The sequence below is a fragment of the Desmodus rotundus genome, chromosome 7, assembly GCF_022682495.2.
Source record: "Desmodus rotundus isolate HL8 chromosome 7, HLdesRot8A.1, whole genome shotgun sequence".
NCBI lineage: Eukaryota > Metazoa > Chordata > Mammalia > Chiroptera > Phyllostomidae > Desmodus > Desmodus rotundus.
In genome coordinates this window covers 98,220,073-98,245,878 of record NC_071393.1, presented here as the reverse complement: position 1 = coordinate 98,245,878, position 25,806 = coordinate 98,220,073, and the positions used below count along the sequence as shown (strand labels likewise).

Sequence of the window (25,806 nt, the reverse complement as noted above, 5' to 3'; positions counted from 1 at the left end):
TGGATTCTAATCCTTTGTCGGTTATGTGTGTTGTAAATAACTTTTTCCAGATTGACGCTTCCCTTTTCACCTTTTTTATGATATTGTGTAATGAACAAAAATTTGTAATGTAGTCACATTTACTCCTCTTTTCCTTTGTAATTTGTGCCTTTTGGTTTCTTGTTTAACAGATTCTCCTATTATGTTAATGTTTCGTCTTTCACATTAAGTAAATTCTTAATCCAGCTGGAAATAAGTTTTGAGTATGGGGTATGGTGGGAGTCTGATTTCATTCTTGTTCCATCTGTCTAGCCAACTGCTCTCACATACTTATTGCAAGTGTATTCTTTCCCAATTGATATATAGTACCAGTTGTGTTGTAAATTCAGTGTCCATAAATATGTGGACTTGTTTCTTGTTTCTCTACTGTGTTTCTTTGATGTTATTCCTGCACTAGTGCCACATGTCTAAAGTACCATAACTTTATACTATTTCTTGATATAGTAGGGCAAGTCCCCACCAACCTTACTCTTTATCAAGAGTTACTGCTCTTGACCCTTTGTCCTTTTATATAAATTTTAGCATCAGTTTAAGTTTCATTTTTTAAAAAGTTGGGATTTTGATAGGACTTGTATTTCTCTAAAATCAGTTAGTGAAGAGTTGACATTTTTATAATGAGTCTTCCCAGCCAAGATATGAATATGGTTTCTATTTCCATTTATTTATTAATTTAATAAGATTTATTGTTTTCTTTTTTAACATTTTATTTATTGATTTTAGAGAGAAAGAGAGGAAGGCAGGGAGAGAAAGAGAAACATTGATTTGTTATTCCACTTATATATGCATTCATTGGTTGCTTCTTGTATGTGCCTCGACTGGATTATCGAACCCACAACCTTGGCACACCGCAATGACACTCTAACAAACTTAGCTACCTGCCCAGGGCCAGTTTATGGCTTTCTTGGTGGATCTGACACCTCTTTGTTTAGACTTGTAATAGGTTAAAGGAAATGCGTTGAATGGTTCTCCACAAGTGTAATGTTTGCATTGTGTGTGTGTTATCAGGTTAAAAATAATTAATTAATTTTAATAAGAAAATAGAATAATAAAATATAAAAGAAATGATTCTGCTTACTTGACTTATTAAAATTTCGTTTAGTTCTCTCCCTGCCACAACCTTCTCCTCCTTACCAAAACCTTGCCTTCTCCCCAAAGGATCTTTTAATGGAAAAATATTTGAATGCTAAAGGATTATATTTCTCTCCTAAAGCTATAACTTGAAACTCTAGGTTAATCAGATTTATAAATAAAGAGGTCCTGAGAAAGAATTTTTTATTGCTTAGTCCTCTGACTTACATTAGAAAAAAACTAGGTTTTTAAGTTTTATATTTATAGTATCAGAGGGGAAATCATTTCAGGCAAGTACAGAAAGGAATACTACTTATCTCTTAATTTAGAAATTGTTTTCTCAAATATTTTCAAAATTCTATAAAATTCAAAGCTATGCATTCATAAAATATGATTAAATTGTAAAAATAAATTATACTCAATTTATATATTTGCAAGGCATTGCAGGAAAGAAAAAGGAGAATTTTGGATGAAGCTGTGGAATTAAGTCAGGATCACTTTAAAAAATACCTAGCAAAACTTAAGTCAATCAATCCACCTTGTGTGCCTTTTTTTGGTAAGTTACTAAATATGGGTTTATATGGGGGGAGAGTTTGTTATACAAAAAGGACACTATCCTTTAGAGGCAGATCATTCTCATTTTATCTCTGAGAACATCTATTTTTATTAGCTGTCTATTAATAAATAAAACTTAAACTTGCTATTTCCTTACCTACAAAATGAATATTATGATAATTACCTCATAGTCGAGTTTTAAGGAGTTCTGTGAGGTCTCTTCCATAATAGCACATATCTCATTCTTGAGGGCTCCATCCTTGTGACTTAAGCACCTCCCAAAAGCCCCACTTCCTGATACCATCACCTTGGGCATTAGGATTTCACCATACAAATTTTGAACATTCCAACTATAGCATGCATGCATGTGCACACATGTACACCCTGTTGTGATAACAAAAAATGTCTCCAGACATTCCCAAATATCCCCTGGGGAACAAAATTGCCCCCAGTGAGAACTACTGATTTAAATGAATCAGTAATTATGCATGAAAAAAGAACTAAAAACTTTCTTACTGTCCCAGAATGAGGAATAATTCTTTTTTTTATCTAAATTATGGGCTTTGGGACACAGAAATAGCTTATAAATCTATAGTCTTATTAATCAGAATTGACCTAAAATTTATTGATCAGTAATTATTTAAGATTATTAGCATTAGATATGTATAACCAAATATTAAAATGGTTAGAATAGATTTAATACTTAAAATTTAGACTTTGTGAATGAATCCTCCCTTTTATTTTAGGCTATTCATGTAAGAAATGACAAATTAAGCTTTTTCAAAACCCTAATATTCTTTTTCTTTTAAATTGTTTTCATGTTAAATTCTTAATGTAGAATTAATTATAATTATTAATTACCAGAGACTTACCAACATTTTAGGAGTAAGTTGCTAGATTATAGAATGTCTTTCAACTTTTTAAAATAGATTGTTTTCCCAAATGGTTAAGTAACCAATTTTATAACTTTTCTTCCAATACTTTTTTAACTAGGAATATATTTAACAAATATTCTGAAGACTGAAGAAGGGAATAATGATTTTTTAAAAAAGAAAGGGAAGGATTTAATCAATTTCAGTAAGAGGAGGAAAGTGGCTGAAATTACTGGAGAAATTCAGCAGTATCAGAATCAACCTTACTGTTTACGGATAGAACCAGAAATAAGGGTAAATATTTTCTTTGCTTATCTTTAAAAGAGAACATGTTAAATCTTCTGCCATCTCTAAAAAATATCATAACCACATATTATGCTATATTTTTCTATGAAAATAACATAATCAGTAAATAATCTATAGGTGAAAGTGTCATATTAGATATTCTGCTCTAACAATCTGAAGTTATTAATATTATTAGGTATTTTGGCTTGAAAGTATTGCTTCTTTGTATAACTGGTTTAGGTAACACTTGCAAAAAATATATGACAAAATAGAACGTAAGAAGCTTTCTGATGTTCATGCAGTAAAAAAAATCCACTAGTGCTATCATTGATAGCCATTTTAGACATTTTATGTGCCAACAAAACATTAAGTAATTAATCCCTTTGTAAGAATACTGGGTTTAAATGGGAAGTTGCTCATAGAATGGTATGTGTATATACATAGCTGAAAAGGATTTTTTAAACATTCTATCAATTGATGTTCCATTTTGAGCAATAATTCATAATACTGATTCTGTGGTACTATAAGATGTGGAATACCTTCTAAATTGGAATAAATTATAATAATTTATGTTAAATGAATTTTATTGTATTGTACTTATTTGAAATGCAGAATATAAAATAACGGTCGATCAGAATCAGTTCACTTGTCTCATTAAAAGTTGTGTTAAACTTCCTGTAGTCTGCAGGTTGGGCATATTGAGTGAAAAGGCCACCATTACTCCTACCTCTTAAATTATAAAGTGGTAACTGTTCTTTGTTCCCAGTTCAAAACAAAGTACCCTAAAGTCCTAAGAAAGAAGGACCTAAAGTTTAAAATATACCATTATGAAAATGTAAACAAATACCAGCTGTAAAGAATATCGTGATAAGCTACTGTTCATCCCATTCCCTCATCATTGGGTCAGCCATCTTTGATGTGGAACTTCATAGGGCTAAGAAAATATGTTCTTGAAATCCAGATTAGAGTTCACAATATATTTCCCTCCCAGAAATAATGTTACATTGTAGTTGGTTATACTTGAAATAGTATTGTTAGCATTCTTATCTCAGTAACTTCTAATAGGTTTTTGTCACTTGGACTAGACTTCCTGCCATCTTTTTTTTTTTAATTTTTATTGTTATTCAATTATAGTTGTATGCCTTTTCTCCCCATCCCTCCACCCCACCCCAGCTGAACCCAATTCCTTTGGGGATGAGGAGGGGTGGCATGGAGAGAATGCTTTCTTTATGATTGAGTCAAAGTAAATTTCAAATGTTAATAAAATAGCTATTCACTTTTCAAACCATAGTTAACCAAGCTAAATTGTGTTAAAAAGTAGAGCAAACAATGAAAAAACAAGAATACTGCTGTTATAAGTTCATAAAAGTTTTTAAATTACTGTTGGTTCATGTGATTTAACATAGTTAACCTAACTTGTTTCAATGTAATGTAATTTTATTGAAATTGAAAGAATGCCTGAAAAGTGGAAGAATTTTACAGTAGAAATTTTATAGCTCATTTTGCTTACTGCTAAAGATAAAACCCAGTACTTGTTTTTATATATGATTCTAACTAAACCACTTTAAAATTAAATAAAGCTAAATCCAGTAATTTGCTTCTAAGAATGTTTCGAAGGAAATCATCAGAAATGAACAGAAAAATTTATGTACAAGGAGGTAATAATAACAATAATTATTATGATAGCAAAAAATTAGAAGGCACCTATATGGATAGCTACCTGTACGGAGATTTGTAAAATAAATTTTGGAACATCCATCTGATGAAATACTATAGCGCTAATATTTATATTTTATAAAGTAAACCACATGAAAAAATAATAGAATATATTGAATATAAATTTTAAAAGGTCAAAAATAGCTGCAGCATATCCTAATTTTGCAGAAAAATATGTAATATATAAATATCCATGCATATATTCACACACACAGTTAAGGATAGTCTAATAGTGAAATGTTAACAGTGAGATCTCTAGTTAAATGAGATTACTATTTGTCTTTTTGCAGTTTACTAAATCATCTAAGTTTTTTACCTAAAAATTTAAATTTAAGCTTAGAAAATATCTCCTAAAGAAAAAAGTTTGTTTTGCTAGATAAGTTTGTTTATAATTGTTCTTGAAATTGCTTTTGAATAGACCTTAGTCCAGTTTATCTCTACTCTTTTTCTGATTGTCAAAGTTTCATTGTGAATTATAACTATACTTCTGTTGTAAACATTTTGATAGCTAACTGGTAATGATCATTTTGTTGTAATAATGAGTAGGAATAATATTAACTGAGGGATACTGAGCCATTATGTGGTAGGTAATAAGTGAAAATCTGTTCATCTTCTTAACAGAACTCTTAAGACTAGAATATATAACTTCCACAGAAATTAACAATATTACTCAAAAGTAGAAAAGTTGGAATCAGCAATCCTTGTGGACTTTTCAGACATTATGATCTCTTAATTTGTTGATAATTTTTTATATTAAACTAATAAAATAAATGTTGTAATAATATCTAAAACATATACTTATGAATATTTAATTCCAGAGGTTCTTTGAAAACCTTAACCCCATGGGAAGTGCTTCTGAAAAAGAGTTTACAGATTATTTGTTCAACAAGTCACTAGAAATTGAACCCCGAAACTGCAAACAGCCACCTCGATTTGTAAGTTTATTACCATTTTAGAAAAAGTGTTTTTTAAACAAAATTATCTTTAACAACCTGTTTCCATTAAAATTGTAATTTACTTGAATAGCTGTTTTTATGTGTTTTGTCTTGCAGCACTATACTATTTCTAAATTTACATATACTGTGGGGGAAACGTTAGTCTTTTGATAAAATCTGGTTTATCTTTTATCTTAGTATCACTTATTTACCTGTTCAGTTTTTATCCTTCCTGATGTAACTGTGAGAAAGTGAGAACCTAAATGACAGGTAGCTGGATGGAACAGGAAACAAAAAGACCTGAGAAGGAGTAAGCAGTTGTGTCATGGTTCTTCTGGCTTGACCATGACTCCTTCCACTAGAGCACCATGGTCTTTGGTTGTCACTAGAACCCACCTGTATTGCTAAAATCCTTTTTGCCGCAATTCCTAGTTACTCCTGGGATTTGCAGTGACAGCAGAAATAGTGGAAGACTAATTCTTATTAGTTAAAAGTGAAGCCAAATGTGAAAGGAAATAAAACACACCAGTTTTGGGCCAAGCAGTATGCTTATAGTTTCATATTATCTCATTTCCACAACACTTGTATGATATACATCTTACTCTAATTTTACAAATATAAAAACTGGGGCTCAAAGGAATTAAAGAACTTGTTCAAGGCTGCATAGCTAAGATATTGACATAGTTGAGATTTTAACTTAAGTTATTTGAATCTGAGTTTCATGGCTTTTCATTAGATTACCACTATGAGAATTTCAAAAAGGGAGTGGATGTTGAGGTGGGGGACAACAATAGCAGTTTCTCTAAACACTTTAAGTGGTGGTATCTGATTGATGTTTGTCGCAAGAACTGTTGTTTCTCTCCCTTTCTTTCTCATCCCTCTTCCCCTCTATCTAAAAATAAATAATAAAAAATAAATATCAAGTGCTGTTATGTAGGTTCGTCATTTACTATTAGGAAAAAAAAAGCAAGGTCTCTTTTTTTTCTGAAGCACTTATTATAATGTGTTGCATACATTAAGTCCATTGTAAATATTTGTAAAATTGATATCAGTGATTTGAAGAAGTTTAGGTTTGAGTATTTAGAGAACAAAAAGTTATTCACACAGATTTTTAAGAATTTTATTTATGTAGTATAAAAGGCAGTTCACTTATATTCAAGTCCATCTTAAAATTAAGCCAATCAAATACTGAAGTTTTCTTTTTTAATTGACTTTATTGGGTTGACATTGATTAATAAAACCATTCAGGTTTACATACTATATACTACATCATGTGCTCATCGCCCAAAGTAGTCTCTTACCATGCCCATTTATCCCTCATTTGCCCACTTCCACCTCACCTGCCCTCAATCCCCATTCCCCCTGGTTATCACCATGCTGTTGTCCATGTCTATGTGTCATATATCCAAAGTATGCTACTAGAATATTACTGGCTGTTTTTGCAAATTGAGATTTCATTGTACTCTTGTAACTATATCCTAAGAATTACTAAAGTAGCACTAAGTCATAAAAATAAACTACATCCAAATTAATAATGATAATTATGTTTGCTTTTCCTAGCCCAGGAAATCAACTTTCTCCTTAAAATCTCCTGGAATAAGGCCTAATACAGGCCGACATGGCTCTACCTCAGGCACTTTAAGAGGTCATCCAACACCATTAGAAAGAGAACCATGTAAAATAAGCTTTAGTCGGATTGCTGAAACTGAGCTTGAATCAACAGTGTCGGCACCAACCTCTCCAAATACACCATCTACTCCACCAGTATCTGCTTCTTCAGACCTTAGCGTGTTTTTAGATGTGGATCTCAACAGTTCTTGTGGTATGTATTTGATGTAAACCATTTGGTAAAGAAAGGAATCTTGTGTTTAAGATAATTCTCATCATTTTAATTAGGAAACTGTAGAACTCTTTTTAAACTGTTAGCGTGGAAAGCGACAGTGAAATGTGAAAATTGTGATTAACACAAGGAAATAAAACGTCATTTGTGCATTGTCTATGCATATTATTTTCTTATGTATTCATTCAACAAAGATTTATTTAGTACCTTTTGGGCACCACTACTACTCTAACAAGAGCAATAGACAATAAGAAAACAAGCAGATAAGTTCTGTGAAGGAAATTGAAAAAGACTGATAGAGAGGAAACTAATGCTAATAAAGGAGAAACATTCCAGCTACAAAGAGTACTGGGTTCATTTCTTTAAAAACAAACATGGCAAAAGATGATGATGAAGTTCTGTACTCTGTGTTATTTATGCAGGTATATTTTAAAAATAAAAACCATACATATCTTCCTTTTCAAATTAATTTTTCTCATTCCAATAGGCAGCAATAGCATCTTTGCTCCAGTTCTGTTGCCACATTCAAGTAAGTAAGAATTTGAGTTGATTCTAATGAAATGACTATAAAGATAATGAAGTTGATTAAATTTGTATATGAGTATTTTAGGTTTAGCAACATTTAAAAATTTAATATGTGAGTGAAATTCTTATAATAAATTGAATTATTTGCTTACAACTGTGTACTATTTAAACTTTACTGTAGTTTGTTTTCATCGTTTTATAACCTGTCTATGTTCTAGGGGCTGTGTGACCACTGAACAAATATTTAGCATCTGTAAGCTTGTTAGCGATCAAATGAGGTAACTATGTAGAGCATCTACCACATTACTTGGCCCAGAATGGGGAGTGATTTTATATCAGTTACCTCTTCTTTTCCCTACCCCTCCCAACTCATTTTCCTATAAGTATAATATACTAAATGTTAATTAGGTTCCCAAGCTAGCCCTTGATTACTTATTTTTTCACATGATCTTTCATAGCAGTATTTTAAATAAAACACTATTCTGCCACTCTTTATTTTTTTTAATCCTCACCTGAGGATATTTTTATTGATTTTAGAGAGAGAGGAAAAGGAGGGAGAAATTGATGTGAGAAACATTGATCAGGTGTATGCTATGTATGTCCTGACTGGGGATTGAACCTGCAACCTGGGCTTGTGCTGTGACCAGGAATCGAACCTACAACCTTTTGGTGTACAGACAGTGTTCCAACCAACTGAGCCACCTCTCCAGGGCTCTGCTGTTCTTAATTATTTCATAATTTATGACACATGTTGTCATCCTTCCTTCTATAGTCATTTGTTTAAAACAATATAACTCAGGAAGGACATAGCAGCTTTGGGGATAATTCTCCCAATCTGGAGGACTTCTGCTTCTATCATAGTAATGTTTATGATTTAGATAGTAGCAAGAGGGTACCTGTCTTATGAGAAAAGTAAGTTTATTCTTTTAAATGTTTCATTTCAAACTTTATTTTAATTTTTTAAAAAGCAAATAATGCTAAAACACTTGAAATTAACAGCAGTTCCCTATCGTAGACTACTGTCCCCACATCTGAAGTTTAGATTCTCCAGAGAAGAAAACTCCTAGTCTCCTACAGTGGTGGAAATTAAGTAGATGCTTAGCCTCACAAGGTGGAGAATGGGGGATTGGGGTTCTAATTGTACCTTATGTAGATTTAATCAGATTTTCTGTTTTCATGCCCATGCTTTCCATTGTACCAAGTGCCTTCAACTTCTGATCCCTCTTTTGGTTCTGTGGGGGCAAATTTGCTGCTGATTGTAGCTATCACTGACTGTAGACATGTGGGTTTCATCTTACTCCATTTGTCCCTTTTGTATACATTGTAGTCTATTACCTTCGTGCTTTGATGTTTCCTGGATTCATTGAAGTTTGTGTATTTTATTAATTTCCTGGCTTTGTGGTAGAAATGTTTTTATTGTGCATATTAGTTTCTCTTGCTGCTGTAATAAAGTACCACAATCCAAGTGGCTTAAAAGAGCACAGTTCTAGAGGCTGGAAGTCCAAAGATCAAGGTGTTGGCAAGGCCATGCTCTTCTGAAACCTGTAGGGGAGAATTTTTCCTGGCCTTTTCTACCTTCTGGCATTTGCTGGCAATCCTTGACATCCATTGGTTTGTAGATGCATTGCTTCAGTCTCTGCCTCTGTTGTCACATGGCCATCTTCTCCCTGTGTGTCTCCTTGTCTCTTTTCTCCTAATAAAAGACACCAGTCATAATACATTAGGGCCTGCTTTCATACTAACTTGATTATATATGTTTTTAATAAGACTATATTTTCAAATTAGGTCACATTTATAAGTACTGGGAGTTAGGGTTTAACATACAGTTTTGGGGGGGACAAAATTCAATCCATAACACTGTGCCATTTTAGAACCAGGAGTATTTTGGATGGTAGTATTTTGGAGCCAGGAGTATATTATTTTAGATGGTAGTAAAGCATATTTCCCAAATGACAGAGAAAATTGTTTTGAAATTTAATAGAAAAAATTGAGAATAACTGCCTAAAATTCTGACTACCCTAAAATAAATCATGAAATAAATAAAATATTTATAGTAAGTATGAAAAGTTCTCACATGTAAGAAAACAGCAAGAGTGAATTAACAATGGGCATGAATAAATTGTTCACATCAAAGTATTGAGTAAGACTCTGTTAAAAGATTCTTTCATACATTACTTAAACCTTATAAATTTGTATATTAATGTGACCCTTTTGGACAGAAATCTGAAAACAGCATATCAAACCATAAAAATGTTCAGCCTTTGGTCTTACTCAACAAAAAATTGAGTACTTTGTACTAGTCACTGCTAAGTACTAGGGATTCAGTGGGAAACAAGAAAGACAAAGTCTCGGCCTTTGTTTATACAAAATATTATCTTTTTGGAAAAGAAGTAACATACATGAAATCACAATGTTCATCCATTCTCTTGGTTTTTCTACTTTACTATTAGCTCCTTAGTCTCTCTTACTGGTTTCTCTTCATTTTCCTAACCTATTAACATTGGAAAGCCCTAAGACTCAGTCCCTGGACCTCTTTTCATCACTTGATTGTCTCATTCAGTTTTGTATCATTTATATGATGATAATTCCTCAATTATTTTTTCTCTACCTAGAACCTCTCTCTCGACCTTTTAGACTCAGATATTCAGTGAGCTATTTGACGCATCTCTATTTGGATACCTAATAGAAATCTCAAAGTTAACTCCTTCCAAATTGAGCTTGTTTACATCCCTTCCAAAGTTGTTCTTCCAGCTGCATCATCATCTCAGTTCTAAATGCATTTGTGTAATCACTTTAGGCCAAAAATATTCGAGTTTTTACATCTCTCTTTTTTTCATACCCTAAATGTGATCCATCCACAAATCTTCTTTACCCTCAATATATTTAGAATCTAACCACTTCTCGCCATCTCTACTGTTGCCACCCTAGTCTGCGCCACCATGATCTCTTGCCTTCCCACTCTCCACACTTCAGTCTGTTTTAAATACAGCAGTGAAGTCCTTTGAGAATGTTAGTTACACTTGTCTCACTTATGCTTGAAGCCCTCCAGTGGCTTTCCAGCTCAGAATAAAAGCCAAAATCCCCCCAAAGGACTCATAAGGCAATTCGGCTTCCTTTGATATGTCAGAGTTCATCACCTACCACCCTCCCCCATCACTTACTCTGCTCCAGCTACTCTGCCTCCTGAACACAATAGACATATTCCCACATCAGGACATTTGCTCTTGCCATTCCCTCTGCTCATGTTCTCTTCACCCATATTGCCTCATGGCATTCTCCCTTGCCTCCTTCAGGCTTTGGCTCAGTGTTACCTGAGTTGGGCCTTCCCTAATCACCCTATTTAAAATTGCTTCCCTTTTACCTATTCTTATCCCCCTTCCCTACCTAATATTTCTTCTAATTTATAGTCATTACACTTTTACTTAATTACTATGTCTATTCCCCATTCCCAACCTAGAGTATAAGCTCCATAAGCACATGAATTTTTGTCTGTTGTTGTAAACTATCATATTGCTAGTGCTTAGAATAGTGCCTGACAGTATAGAAGGTGCCTTGTAAATATCTGTTGAATGGATACATGGATGAGTGGCAAAAAACTGGAAGTAACTTACATGGCTAACTAAACATTACAGAAATTATTTAGTAAATTATTCTACATTCCCTAGTGTGAAATACTATTTTAAATGCTTGCAAAATCTGTAATCTTGTAGGGAAATACTCCTGATAGAAAATAAAATTCTGTTCATACTTCAGCAAGGGTTACTGGGTGCCCACTATGGAGAAGTGTAACACAGTTACTAAGTGTTCTAACTATAGGGTCAGACCCAGATTCAAAAACTTTCACAGCTGGCCCACCATCTTTCAGATACTTCCTGCTTCCTTGCGTGTTTATGTTTCTGTAAGGAAGAGAAGACCCAAGACCAGGTTTCTTTTTACTCTTCATTTGTCCAGATTCCCTCAGTCATAAGAGTTGTGGCAGGAGCAATAAAGGCTACTTTCCTTCATTCACTCAAGAAGGAAAGGGAGGTATAGAGACAGACTGAATGTTTTCCAAAAGAGCAAGGAACTTCCTTTTCATTAGCCCCTAGAAAATCTTTCAGATTTCACTAGTCTGAATTAGGTCATGTGCCTACAGCTAACACTCTGGCTGAAGGAATGGGATTACTCTGATTGATTTGATCTAACCCCATCTCTGGAGTTAAGGAATAGGTCAGCTTTCACAACAGACCCTAATGGCATGTTTTTTGTTTCTACTCTTGGCACCCTGAGCCAACAAGATTTCCTGGGGTGACTGCAGCCACATGATTAGGACAGCAATTTTTGACATAGAGTAATAAATTTAACATCTTTACTTGGATGTCCCATAGCAGTTCACATACAATGTGTTTAAATTAAACTCATCAACTTCTTCTCAACTAGCTCCTATAAACCCAATCTCAGTATAATAATAAATAAGACATGGTCACTGACTTCATAATTGTGTGTGAAAAGAGATGTCAAATAGGGAATTAGCCCATAACTATAGGTATGTTTAATCATATGAAAAAATAAATGAAAATAGTTCTTATTCTCTGTCTGGTTGGCATGTTTGGTGTTAAATTTCCATTAATGCGGTTATATTACATGTCAATTATCAATAAGAGATTTTCAAAGAGTTATGTGCAACAGCACATAATTTATGGTCTGCTGTGTAGAGGTTTTATTACTGGTGTAGAAATGTATTCAATACTAGCTGCTTCAAAAATGCATGGTCTCTTTATGAATCATCTTTCTCTAGAAGTTACTGCAAATACAAATATGTTTGTTTTGTCTGTTTCAGATTTTAAAAAGGCTTTCAGGGAGCAGAATGTCCTCATTAATCTTAACTAAGTAGAATGCTGTTAGTTAGCTTAGTACCTGCTATGTACCAGGCAGTATCATTATGCTAAGTGCTAGGGATACAAAAATAAATGCACACTGCCCTCAAAAAAGCTTACAGGTTAATGGAGAGGTTAGATAAACCAATAGTCAGCAATAATACAGTCTGGCAGATGCCATAGCAGAGGTAATTGCAAATTGAAATTAAATTTGTGTAATGGTTGCACTGTGAATTATGGTTAAACTGATCTTTTTAACTCGCAGAATCTTTCTTCAGTTCGTGTGGTAGTTTACATAAACTAAGTGAAGAGCCACTGATTCCTCCTCCACTTCCTCCTCGAAAAAAGTTTGATCATGATGCTTCAAATTCCAAGGTAGTCAATCGGACTTAGGGTTTGCCTTACTCATCTCTTTCAAAGTTGTAAATCTTTAAAACTGTTCATTCTTATAAAGAGTCTCAGAATCTGGTGACCCTTTATGGTTTTTAAATATTTAGGTGGTTTTATTTGAAAAATACTTTTTAAAAAATATATTATTTATTTATTTTTAGAGAGAGGAGAAGGGAGGGAGAAAGAGAGGGAGAGAAACTTCAGTGTGCAAGAGAAACAGTGTCCATTGGTTGCCTCTCACATGCCCCCAACTGGGGACCTGGCCCACAACCCAGGCATGTGTCCTGACTGGGAATCAAACCAGTGACCTTTTGGTTCACAGGCCAGCATTCAATCTACTGAGCTGCACTATCCAGGGCTATTTGAAAAAGAAGTAATCATTTAATCCTAATTCTTTTTCTTTTTAAAGATTTTATTTATTTATTTATGTATTTATTTATTTATTTATTTAGAGGGGAGGGGAAGGAAAAAGAGAGGGAGAGAAACACCAATGTGTGGTTTCCTCTTGTACGCCCCATGCTGGGGACCTGTCCCATAACTCAGGCATGTGCCCTAGACTGGGAATTGAATTGGTGACCCTTTGATTTGCAGGCTGGTACTCAATCCACTGAGCTACACCAAGCCAGGACTTTTTATTTTTTAAATCCTCGTAATACTTTTTCTTTAAAAATGGCTGAGCAGATTCACAGATACTCAGAAGTACATTTTCCTTCCTGTAGAGATAGATATAACTTTATTATTCAAAGCATTCTTCAAACTTTAGAGTGTTTCGCAATCACCTGGAAGCCTTGTTAAAACCAGATTGCCAGAGTTTCTGATTTAGTAGGTCAGGGACAGGGCCCAATAATTTGCATTTCTAACAAGTTCCCCACTGTTGCTCATACTGCTGGACCCTGGATCACACTTTTCAAAACGTGACTCTAAGCCTCACTGGGAAAAGTAGAAGAGGATGGCCAGAAACTAGTAGCTGGATATTAAGTCCTCTCAACATCCTGTTCTTCCATGGCTACAATACCACATATTCTTTTCATTCATTTGCCTATTATTATAATTAAAGTACATAAATTTATGAAATGTATATACAAAGCAAGATAACCTAAGGCATTATGTTCTAAGATTTCAATTAAAACATCTCATATATAAAACTGGGCCTTGCATTAAACTGGGAGTAATTTATTCATAAATCTGATCACAAAATCAAATTAACCTATTTTGAATCTCTGGATTTAATTTGACACATAGGAATTTTTCATTCTTTTAAAAACTTTCTGTTACAGATTTTTCAGTAGAACAGAAGTATAATTTAATTGCTTTTTTTAAAGGGAAATATGAAATCTGATGATGACCCCCCTGCTATTCCACCAAGACAACCTCCTCCTCCAAAGGTAAAACCCAGAGTTCCTGCTCCTACTGGTGCATTTGATGGGCCACTGCATAGTCCACCTCCACCGCCACCAAGAGATCCTCTTCCTGATAGCCCTCCACCGGTTCCCCTTCGGCCTCCGGAACACTTTATAAACTGTCCATTTAATCTTCAGCCGCCTCCACTGGGACATCTTCACAGAGATCCAGACTGGTTCAGAGACATTAGCACTTGTCCAAATTCGCCAAACACTCCTCCTAGCACACCCTCTCCGAGGGTACCACGTCGATGCTCTGTGCTCAGTTCTAGTCACAGTAATGTTGTTCATCCCCAAGCTCCCCCTGTTCCACCAAGGCAGAATTCAAGCCCTCACCTACCAAAACTGCCACCAAAGACTTACAAACGGGAGCTTTCACACACCCCATTGTATAGACTGCCTTTGCTAGAAAATGCAGAAACTCCTCAATGATCTTAGCCATATGTAGTCATTGACACTGGAATGATATTTGTAAAGTTCTTTTTTTAATTTATTTTAAAAAAGGCATAGTATTTTAGTACTTTTTACAAATAATGCTCTTAAACATGCTACTGATCAAATAAGCTTTTAAAAATTGGAAAAATAAAAATATAAAAGTCCTTTGCCATTATCCTCAGGTGATCAGTAGCATTGCCTTGTCTTGGATCCTCAGTGCTGCCAAATGGCCAGTATAAAGAATTTATATTTGCACTGTAGACTCTGCTAAAAATATGGTTTAAAGTGACATTGATTGCACTGAAAAGGGATAGTGCATTTGTGGAATTTTTTGGATTTGAGTAATAACTGCCTTTTTAAGGCAATAAATTTACACAAATATAGGGGTGTGTGGTGTTACACTGATTTTTAAACCTCTTTGACTATCTTCCAGTTTTTACATTTAGGAGAATTGTAACACCCACTGTTCTTAAACTCTTTAATGCCATGTCTTAAATGCCATAATTTGCTGCTGAAGACAAAAATGAAAAATAGAATGAAAAGAACAGAATGCACTGTGTTTATTATTTTGTCAAAATGTCAACAAAAAGACTACTTAACCCAGTCTTAGAGGAGAAAAGGGCATGGATCTTATTCAGATGTGCCTTTTGTTTTTGCAGACTATGATGTCTTTAGCAAATGAGTTACCTATTGTTTTGGAAAACAAACAATATGCTATGTATGTACAGTTTTGTTTATATTGTATATTTAAAGATAATGCTAATAACCTATATAAATTTAAATGACTCGAGGCCTATAATACATCTGCAACTTTACTAATTAATAAATTCAAAGGAGAAGTTTCCTATGGCATAGGAATCAACTGCCTTGCCTTTAAAACCTAGTAACTTTGTCTATAAATCTTGTGTTAACTAAAATTTTCTTAAAGATTTTTTTTAGATTGGTAATATTTAAACCAGCAAATACTTAAAGCTTTATTAAACTTTTTAATCAGAGAAGTGAGTAAACCTTTACTTGCCATTTGGACTCCTTTGTTCAAAGTGATAACAAAAAAAAAGTGTGTTTTGCTGATAGTGCCGTAGCAGCAGTTGTAAGGTAGCCAGAAGCCACGTTGTTTATTTACTGGTCTGTGGCCTTTTACTGTGCTTTGTATCAGAGTTCTTAACAAGATCAATAAATCACCCCAGTCTTAATTTTTAAAAGGCTTTTAAAAGATGTGTTTTCAGTATAAGGAACAACGGGGGAGACTATTGAATTCTGTGGAAATATTTGTACATATGTTATTTCCAATATTTTTGTAATTTCAATTATGTAATCCCAAAGCATTTAAGTGATGTAAAGCTTAGAGGGATAACTGTCTTCACTGCTAAACGCAATGAGCAAGCCTCTAGCAGCCATTTTTATGAATTTAGGTGAAAAAGTAGGAGCATACTGGCAACTTTTGATAAGCCCTTGGTAAAATCTTGGAAACTGCCTGGATGTGAGGCCCATAACTGCCGTGTGAGTCAATCTCCAACCAGGTAAAAACATCGAGGTTGGCTTGGCTTTGTTTTTAAAGAGCATATTATTGTACTCTCTCTGTCTGGGAAAATGATTTAAACCAGACTTGTAATTTAGGGTAGAGGGAGGCAGTCCAGCGCACGGAGGAAGCAGTGGCCAGCCCTCGGCCACGCCCGATAATGCTGCCTTCCGGGCTTTGTGCCTTGCTCCGGAGTTGGGGAGTCAACTGCGCCACTAGGAGGCGCCGGGCTCTTCGCAAGGCCGTGCTTCAGGGTGATGCGCGTGGGTGTGACGTCACTGCGTGCGCCGCCTCCTGTTGCCGGGCAGCGATGGAGGTTACTCTGGAGTCCTCCGTCGACGACCCAATGCGGAACTTCGTGCGGATTTTGGAGAAGACAGATGGCACGGTGCTGCGGCTGCAGCAGTATGGCTCCGGTGGCGTGGGTTGTGTAGTTTGGGACGCTGCCATTGTTCTTTCTAAATACCTGGAAACGCCCGGGTTTTCCGGCGATGGGGCCCACGCGCTGACCCGGCGGTCGGTGCTGGAGCTGGGCTCCGGCACCGGGGCAGTGGGGCTCATGGCCGCTACCCTCGGGTAAGAGCTGGCGGGAGGGGCGCTACTTTAGGAAACATTACTGGTTTCCCACCCTTCTGCCTACGCCTCAGTCGTCGTTATTTTATAGGGCAGATGTTGTAGTTACCGATCTTGAGGAATTGCAAGACTTGCTGAAGCTGAATATTAACATGAACAAGCATCTTGTCACTGGTTCTGTTCAAGCCAAGGTACTGAAATGGTTTGTATGGCCTTTTGGCTTGTTTTAATAACCATTTGTAGTTTGCTTTAAATTGTGTTTTGCTAAAAGCATGGTTAATAGGAAGGGGATCTTCCGGGTCTTGTTTTTAAAATAAGAAATTTTAAATTATTAAAGCAACAGTTAAAATATTTGGTTGACATTTTTAAGGGGGGAAGAAATAGAAGACTTTACTTCTCCGCCAGACTACATACTGATGGCCGACTGCATATACTACGAAGAGGTAAATATTCAATGAGAAGTCTCTTTAGAAGATGTACCGTATTACCTGGATTCTAGAGCACACATTTTAAGATACCTGAATGCAGGATATGTCACCAGGGACTACGTATATACATTCGTAACATACAGGTCTATGAATCATGTTGAGAAAAGTGTCAAGTGCGTTTTACTAGAGGCTTTTGTAAAGTTTTTAAAGGATTTTTGCTATTAGGATCTGTTAAAAAAAAAAAAAACTTTTTTTAACCTAGCTGTTGCTGGTGAACATATAAAGCATGACATTGAGAATTGCGTTGTAACAAAGTCATTTATTAGATTCAGAATGATTTTAAAATTTAAAATCATTCAGTTAAAAATTATCAGTTTGTATAGCAGACATCACTTGTTTTTTTAAAATTATGAGTATTGAGTCAACTTACGTTCAGGTTAGATCAGACTTGCTTTTGTAGGTAAATTGCTGATTATTTAAATTCCTAGTTAAATTAGATTAAATAAAATTAAATTTTTAATAGTGAAGTTATTTCCACTTGTTTTCCCATGGGAACTCGAAAATGAAGTTACACGACTCTTTTCTTTGGAAACTGAAGTCAATACAACGGTTAAGAGGAGTTTACTAATCATTAGTTACAGAGTCTTTATGTTCTTTAGTGGATTGATTCAAAGATGGATAAATTGTAGGGGAGGTATAATTACACCCTCTACCTTCCCTAGACATTTTTACAATAAAAATATGTATTTTTTAAAGTCACAAACAAAAATTGTATTCTGTTTTTTGAACAGTCTTTGGAGCCGCTGTTGAAAACTCTAAAAGATCTCAGCGGACCTGAGACTTGTATTATATGTTGTTATGAACAGCGAACAATGGGAAAAAATCCAGAAATCGAGAAAAAATATTTTGAGGTGGGTACTCTACTAGATCGATCTTTGTAGTGATTACCCTTCAGGGAGGCTCTGTGTGGCTGTGTTCAAGTATAGTAAGGTGATTTTGAGTTGGGAAAACATTCTGCTTTTAAGAACCCAAGGAGGATTCTTCAAAGCCCACCATTTTGCTAAGCCCTTCCCTTTTTTCATCTTTTCTGAGCCTTTATCTTTTTTTATTTTCTAATGAGTTGATCTAGTATACACAGAACAATATAAAATAATAGTGGTAATGATTCCCTTGTATTTTCTGAGAAAGTTTGCAATGTTTCTTTATTAGAAAAGAACGTACTAATGATGTATATATTACTTTTGGAGAATATATCATAGAAAATGGAATGTGATGTTTTTACTTCTGTTTTCCTCTGCGTTTTTGTGAAAACTTCAACCAAGATATCTTACCTGTTTTCAGGGTCTGATATTGTTTTGTTTTTTAAAATAAAAACTTATAGGAGTTTGCCAAAGTAGTACATAGAGTCCCATGTATCTTTCACCTATCTTCCCCCAGTGGTCACCCAACCCCTTTGTATGGACACAAATCCATCATATAACAAGTGACGACTCTTGAGGGTACATACACAGAACCCTGCAGTTTTATCCACTGAAAGGACTTCAGTTAAATGAGAAAGCAAATATGTGACTCTGCCTCAGATACATGCTGAAATTGGGTTTTTTTTTAATGTTTTCCTTGAATGTTAGGAATATTAATGAACTTCTGAAACTTTATCATTGAAAGTTTTATATTGTTAAACAGTTTCAATTGAGTTTAAAAAATGTAAAATATACATGTATCAAGTGCTCAGCTCAATTTTTCATGTGTATATACCCAAATAACCACTACCCAATGTAAGGATATGGAACATTTTTATGACCACAAAAGGCTCCCCATGTTCCCCCTTCCTAGTCAGTACCACAGATAACCACTATTCTGACTTCTGTCACTACGGTACAGTTCATACTGAATTTGAAGTATATCTCTTTTAAATTTATAGCTCCTTCAACTAGACTTTGACTTTGAAAAAATTCCTTTGGAAAAACATGATGAAGAATATCGAAGTGAAGATATTCATATTTTATACATCAGAAAGAAAAAATCGGTAAATACATTCCTGGCTCTTTATCCTCTGAAGGAGGTTTCTTTAGCTGGATGCTGTCTCTGAGCTTATGTGTGATGTAGGTGTTGATTTTGATGTAGGGAAATAGCTATGATGATTCACTGAACTCAGGCATTAACTCAATATTAAGGTCACTTTTATCTGGCCTTGGGTTCTTCCTCTAAAATAAGGCAGGCTCCTTCTGTAAAAGTCCTTTCCAGCTATAAATTATATAGCTTTATAATTGGGCATTACCTCAGTCAAGTAACTTAGCTATTTATAAGTTTATGCTATAGGGTTGGCCAAAAAGTTCATTAGGTTTTTTTCCTATAAGATGGCTCTAGTAGCACTTAGTTGTTTTTAACTTCATTTGAAACAATTTTATTAGATTGTATTGTGACAGCTGTCATATCAGCATGCATTTAAAAAACTTACAAAAATTGGTGAATTTTTGTGCAACCACTTTAATATTGAATAAAATAAACAATATGTTGGCATATTATGCTTTATTATTTCAAGAAAGGTAAAAACACAACTGAAACGCAAAAAAAAAAAAAAGATGTGTGCAGTGTATGGAGAAGGTGCTGTGTGGCTGATCAAAAGTGTCAGAAGTGGTTTGCAAAGTTTCATGCTATAGTTTTCTCGCTGGATGATGCTCCATGGTTGGGTAGACCAGTTGAGGTGGATAGTGGTCAAATCGATACATTAATTGGGAACAATCAACGTTACACCATGCAGGAGATAACCAACATACTCAAAATACCCAAATAAATATGAAAAATGTGCCTTTTATTTTACAGAAAAAACTACACGGACTTTTTGGTCAACCCAATATTTCTTTGAGATTTTTAAGTGCCAGCTCTGACCTTTGTGAACTTTTCCAACCATTCAAAAAATTTTAATAGTCAAAGTAAAATATAACAACCCTTCCTTGGTAGTCCAGTGGCTAAGATTGGCTACTTTCACTACTGCAGCTCAGGTTCAGTTCTTGGTAAGGGAAGTTAATATGTTGAAACACTATGTTATACACCTGAAACTGATATAATATTTATATCATCTACACTTTAATAAAAAATTTTTAAAAGTAAAATAAAACAAGGCAAATCTGTCCAATAATGAAAAATGCACTCAGTTAAATAGAATTTATCTTATGCTCTATTACTGCTTCCTTTACTTGTTACAACATTATATTTTATGCAAGTTGCCTCTGTGATACCTCGAGTTTGAGTCTGTAGAAAGGAAGAATTGTATCCATTTTTTTCTCCAAGCACCTTTTGTATATGTAGCTGGTTGGTATAAGGTAGGGGCATGATTAATTTTATGAATTAAGGATGTTAAACACTTTCTTCTGTTATCTTTGATTGAATTTGTGATGAAGTTTTCTAATTATTGCAAGTTTTATCCAAAAGCAGATAACTTGTAATTTGGGGAATCAAGATTAGATGTTAGGACTGTAAGGTAAAAGAAGTGGTGGGATTAGTAATTCAGATCAACCAGCTTTTGTGTGGCATGATGCTGGAGATAGAAAGATTAAAAAATGGCTTATGACTTAAGCAAACCAGTTTTAGCTGAAGTTGCATAGTTTTAAAAGTAGAATTTTTTTTTGAGGCATAAAGATTTTGTTCTCTAAATATATAAGGCTTTATTTTGGCAAAGAATCTTTTTTTTTTTTTCTTAAGATTTTATTTAGAGGGGATGGGAGGGAGAAAGAAAAGGAGAGAAACATCATTGTATGGTTGCCTCTCATGCACCCCTACTGGGGACCTGGCTTGCTGCCCAGGCATGTGCCCTGACTGGGAATTGATTCGGTGACCTTTTGGTTCTCAGGCCAGCACTCAATCCACATCAGCCAGGGTCTTTTTTTAAATTGATATAATTCATGTACCATAAAATTCACCCTTCTAGAAAGTGTACAGTTCAGTGGTTTTTAGTATATTCCCAGAGTTGCACACCATGACCACTTTTTCTAATTTTAGACATTTTCATTGTCCCAGAAAGAAACCCCATACCTGTAAGCAGTCACTTCCTGTTCCTGCCTCAGCCCCTACTTTGTGGTTACCAATTTATTCTGTCTCTGTGGATTTGCCTAATCTGAACATTCCATATACAGATATCCCTTGCTTTCCGAAAGTTCACATTCTGCCATTTTGCTTTTATGAAAGAGACCTACCTTAGTATGGTAATGGCTTCTGTAAAAGAGAAAATTCTCTTTGGATTTCTTTTGGTTAGTGAAAATGGATACTAAGGTAGGTCTTTCATAAAAGCAAAGTGGCATCATGTAAAAGCAGGGATACTCTCCACTTTATGCCATTTCAGTTAGTGAAAGGCTGCACAGGAATTCACGGTGAGGCGGGGGTTGCGGGGAGACACTTGTAAATGAAATCGTACACTGTGTGGCTTTCTGGGTCTGGCTTTCAGCACAGTGTTTTTAAGGTTCGGCCATGCTGTAGCACACTTTGTCACTGAACTCCCTTTTTATAGTTGAATTATATTTCTTGGTATGGATATTCTACACCTTATCCATCCATTTATGAGTTAATAAGCCTTTTAGTATTTTTCACTTTTGGGTTCTAATGAGTAATGTTGCTATGAATATTCATGTAAACATTTTTGTGTGACATATGTTTTCATGTCTAATGAGTATATTCCTAGAATAGTATTGCTAGGTCATATGGAACCTCTGTGTTTAACTTTTTGGGGAATTACCAAACTCTATTCCAAAACTAGTGTAACATTTTACATTTCTACTAGCAGTGTGTGAGAGTTCCAGTTCTCCGTATCCTCACCAGTACTTGTCATTGTCCATCTTTTTGATTATAGCCATCTTATTTGATACGAAATGGTATTTCATAATGGTTTTGTTTTCATTTCCTTCATGATTAATTTTGTTGAGTTTCTTTTCACATACTTAACTGGCCATTTGTATATATTTATAGAAATTATAGTTGAAAAGTTTTTTTATATATTCTGGATACTAGACCCTTACCAGATGCATAACTTCCAAATACGTTCTCCCATTCTGTAAATTCTTTTCGTTGTTTTGGTAGTATGTCCTTAAGCACAGAGGTGTTTAATTTGGGGCTTAAGATCATGTCAAATGTATGTTTTTCTTTGGTTGCTTGTGTTTTAGATATCAGCAAAGAATCATCTCAACATTATGCATGACTGTTCATTTGAATTTAGCCGTTACTAGGCATATTAACTAGTATTAAATACCCAGTAAATACTTCATTTGTAATAATAAGAATTCAGTCTGTAAAGTTTCCTTTTTTTTTCTTTTAGAAATTTCCATCGTGAAATCTTTAATCATCTTACCCAAGCCTCTAACAACCTGGGTAAGCTAAAGATGTGAATGGAGCATGTGAATATAGCATGGGAAGATTGTGTTCACAGATTTTTCCAGCATGTCCTTAAAGATCTGATATTTAGACGACAACCATCATGGGCTGCAGCAAAACGAAAAATGACCACCTGCCCACCTGCTAACTGGCCTGAAATCCAACTTAGTTTACTTTTAGCTCAGCATCAAGTTCTGCTTAAGAGAAACATTGTGTATTAGTCATTCCTCAAATAAAAATAGGTATTGGAGTCAGCCTAAAGTTGGCCAAAGATAAACAGTGAAGCAGCATGGTTGACTTGGTTTATTTTCAGGAAGTTAGAGATAAATTTTATTTAATTTCTAAAGAGAAATATCTATTGCTATATAATTAAATTTAAATTCAAACCAATAAATTTTAGTTTGTCTTCAAAATAGGTAAATCTAAAAGTTTTTCCTTTTAACATAATTATGCAGTGGTTTTTATCATATGTGTCTTCCTCATTGATTTTTTGATAGCTTTAATACTTAAATGTTCTTGTTCATTAAAAAAACTGAAAATGTTTTGTATACTTACATTGGCCAAAGTTTTAATCTTTTCTTCTACCATACATGTCTACGTGAGTTAGATAATAAATTATACTGTAGTGAGTTTGTAAATGAAATCAGGAGATTATGAGGGGCAGGAAGCTATCATTAAAAATTTTTTCATATGAGAATGAGTAAGAATAAAAAGCCCATTTTCAGGCTCTTGCACTTACGTGGCTCATGAATCTTTCTAATGTTTTGGGGTGGCCAAAAAGTCCGTTATGTTTTTTCCGTAAAATAAAAGACACATTTTTCACTTCCACCAATAACTATTGATTTGGATATTTTGAGTATGTCGGCTATCTCCCGCTATTAGCTTCTAGTGGATAGAGGCCAGGGATGCTGCTAAACATGGTCCAGTGCATAAGACAGCCCCACAGCAAATAATTATTTGGCCAAAATGTCAGTAGTACCAAGAAACTTGGCACAGCACTTTTTTGATATATTCAATCAGTCATGGCATCTCCATATACTGCACAGATCTCTTTTTGCATTTCAGTTGCATTTTTACCTTTCTTGAAATAAGAAAGCATAATATGCCAAAAATGCTTTATATTTTCTTCCATCTTCAATATTAAAATGGCTGCACAAAAATTCACCAGTTTTAATTTTTTTTAAATGCACACTAATAATGATAGCTGTCACAGTACAATCTTAACAAAATTGTTTCAAAGAAGTGACACCTAAGCACTACTAGAGCTGTCTATGGTAAAAAACATAACAGACTTTTTGGCCAACCCAATATATCTTCCCAGAAAAAGTGGCTAAAAATCACTGGTTTTAACTTGTTTACATGAAACAGGGAAACATTTTTGAATAACCACAAATGTACTTCTGTATACATTTAGCAAATGATTTTGATTCTGTGTAGTCTTTTTATGTTACCATGATAATCATTTGCTCACAGACTGATCTGTCTAGAACTTGTCTCACCAGTTCCAAAGAGTAATAGTAAACGATAAAATAATGGTACTTACAGGCATTGGTGCTAGAGAGGTTGCACATTTTATGTGTTAAAATAAACTTTCTTTTTGAGATCCTGTGACTTTGTGAATGTTTCACGAATCACTTTGAAGGAAATGAACATCTAAAGCAGATAACTGCTTTCCAGAAGAGCAAAACAACCTTTAGAGAAATTAAGGAACAAAGTCAAGAGAATAGTTCTTTCCTTCAGGCTTACTTCAATCTTTAGTTTCTTTTGCTGTTCTTTTTCAAATACTCCGTTCATCCTGCCCTTAGCATTTTATTAATGAATTTACTAAGCAGTTATTATAACCTAAATATGTGATAACTTGTTACAGAGAGCACCAACTACTATTAGTGAAGTCTTAGGACAAATGACCGCTTTCTAGCTTGTTCCATAATATTACGGAACTTGTAAAACTAAGTTTGTTATTGACCCGCTGTCATAGCCTCCCAGATTCCTCAGATCCTTTTTCACCCTCCTCCCCTTTTCACTGTACTTGTGATAGATAGTCTACCTGTGGGTCTTTGGCCTAAAGTGCCCCTTGACATTCCTGTGTAAAACATCAGCTCCCTTACCTTGCACAGGATCACCTTACACCCCAAAACTTCCTGGAGGAGTCAGTCTGAGGTCAGCCTTCATTCAACTTCACCAGAATCACACCTTTGTGTGTGCTTCCCTCCCTGTCCTATTCCCAGTCCCTTACTTGACTTAACATCTCCTTAATGAGTTACTTGCATACATTCACCGCTTTCTGGGGAACTGACCTAAGTTATTGACTGCAGAGTTAAGTAGTTTGTAACAGCAAGTCAAGTTGGATTTTTTCCTATTCTGGAATAAGGCCAAAGTGGAGATTAAAAGTTACCAGGTCCCCACATTCTACTTATTCAGGGAACTACTTATTAATGGTTAGGACCAGTGAGCCCTGCAGGGCTTACTGTGAGGTCCCAGTTCACATAACATGCCTTATCACTGATAACCATTTCCCACAAGGCCCGGGAGGCCTGGGATGGGAGAGGTCTTTTGCAGGAGTGCAGTGTAGAAGAAGGGGATTTAGTTTAGTCCTTCGGGCTAACCAAGGTGCATCTGTGCTTAGAAACCATGGGAGGGAGGCCTGAGAATAATTCAAGATTCTTGAAAAAAGGAGGACAGACCAGCATTTTCCCCACCTGGGTGGATTTGTGTTTACCCAGCATGTCAGCACATTTGTTGTTTTATCCAAAGCATAGGAATGGAGTTGGAGAGGTAATGGGACTGCCAGGCATAGAGGTATTGAAGATGGATCCTGCCAGCCTGAGAGTTGATACATGAATTGGGAGCTAGAGAACTGCAGCAACTAGAGGTTAAAAGGCAGGTGCAACAGATGAGTATGGTGCAATGCCTCTTAGCTGGGAGTCAGCCAGAATATAACTAACTCTCAAATCTCTAAGGACAGCCAGTGCAGGGTAGAACTGCTCAGGGATGAGCCTCTGGCTTTTC

The 25,806-nt window shown here is 35.0% G+C and overlaps 2 protein-coding genes across 5 annotated transcripts in view; both read left to right on the top strand.

Moving 5' to 3' along the window:
- SOS2 (SOS Ras/Rho guanine nucleotide exchange factor 2) overlaps positions 1 to 16,118 on the top strand; it is a 109,720-nt gene extending 93,602 nt beyond the window's left edge. The window contains exons 17-23 of one of the 3 annotated variants that reach the window (XM_053927616.1): positions 1,546 to 1,663; positions 2,656 to 2,828; positions 5,354 to 5,470; positions 7,031 to 7,292; positions 7,798 to 7,839; positions 12,957 to 13,066; positions 14,404 to 16,118. In XM_053927616.1, coding sequence (XP_053783591.1) covers positions 1,546 to 1,663; positions 2,656 to 2,828; positions 5,354 to 5,470; positions 7,031 to 7,292; positions 7,798 to 7,839; positions 12,957 to 13,066; positions 14,404 to 14,913 — 1,332 coding nt within the window. In that variant the 3' untranslated portion in view covers positions 14,914 to 16,118. The remainder of the gene's footprint in view (positions 1 to 1,545; positions 1,664 to 2,655; positions 2,829 to 5,353; positions 5,471 to 7,030; positions 7,293 to 7,797; positions 7,840 to 12,956; positions 13,067 to 14,403) is intronic. The other 2 variants (XM_053927617.1, XM_053927618.2) reach the window with 2 other exon arrangements.
- Positions 16,119 to 16,240: 122 nt separating this feature from the next.
- On the top strand, positions 16,241 to 24,400 carry VCPKMT (valosin containing protein lysine methyltransferase). 2 transcript variants are annotated; one of them, XM_024567422.3, is made up of 6 exons: positions 16,241 to 17,011; positions 17,100 to 17,210; positions 17,379 to 17,451; positions 18,228 to 18,347; positions 19,358 to 19,462; positions 22,742 to 24,400. In XM_024567422.3, exons 1-6 carry the CDS (start codon positions 16,596 to 16,598, stop codon positions 22,754 to 22,756), a joined length of 840 nt encoding a protein of 279 aa, XP_024423190.2. In that variant the 5' UTR covers positions 16,241 to 16,595; the 3' UTR covers positions 22,757 to 24,400. The 2 variants fall into 2 exon arrangements, with proteins under 2 accessions (XP_024423190.2, XP_045057272.2); XM_045201337.2 differs by lacking the exon at positions 19,358 to 19,462.
- Positions 24,401 to 25,806: the final 1,406 nt, after the last annotated feature.

Excerpts from the sequence above, each read along its gene's own strand:
- VCPKMT (XM_024567422.3), top strand. The coding sequence starts at position 16,596 with ATGCTGCCTTCCGGGCTTTGTGCCTTGCTCCGGAGTTGGGGAGTCAAC. Across the intron at positions 17,012-17,099 it reads CTCATGGCCGCTACCCTCGG|GGCAGATGTTGTAGTTACCG; the intron begins GTAAGAGCTGGC and ends GTTATTTTATAG. Across the intron at positions 17,211-17,378 it reads CAAGCCAAGGTACTGAAATG|GGGGGAAGAAATAGAAGACT; the intron begins GTTTGTATGGCC and ends GACATTTTTAAG.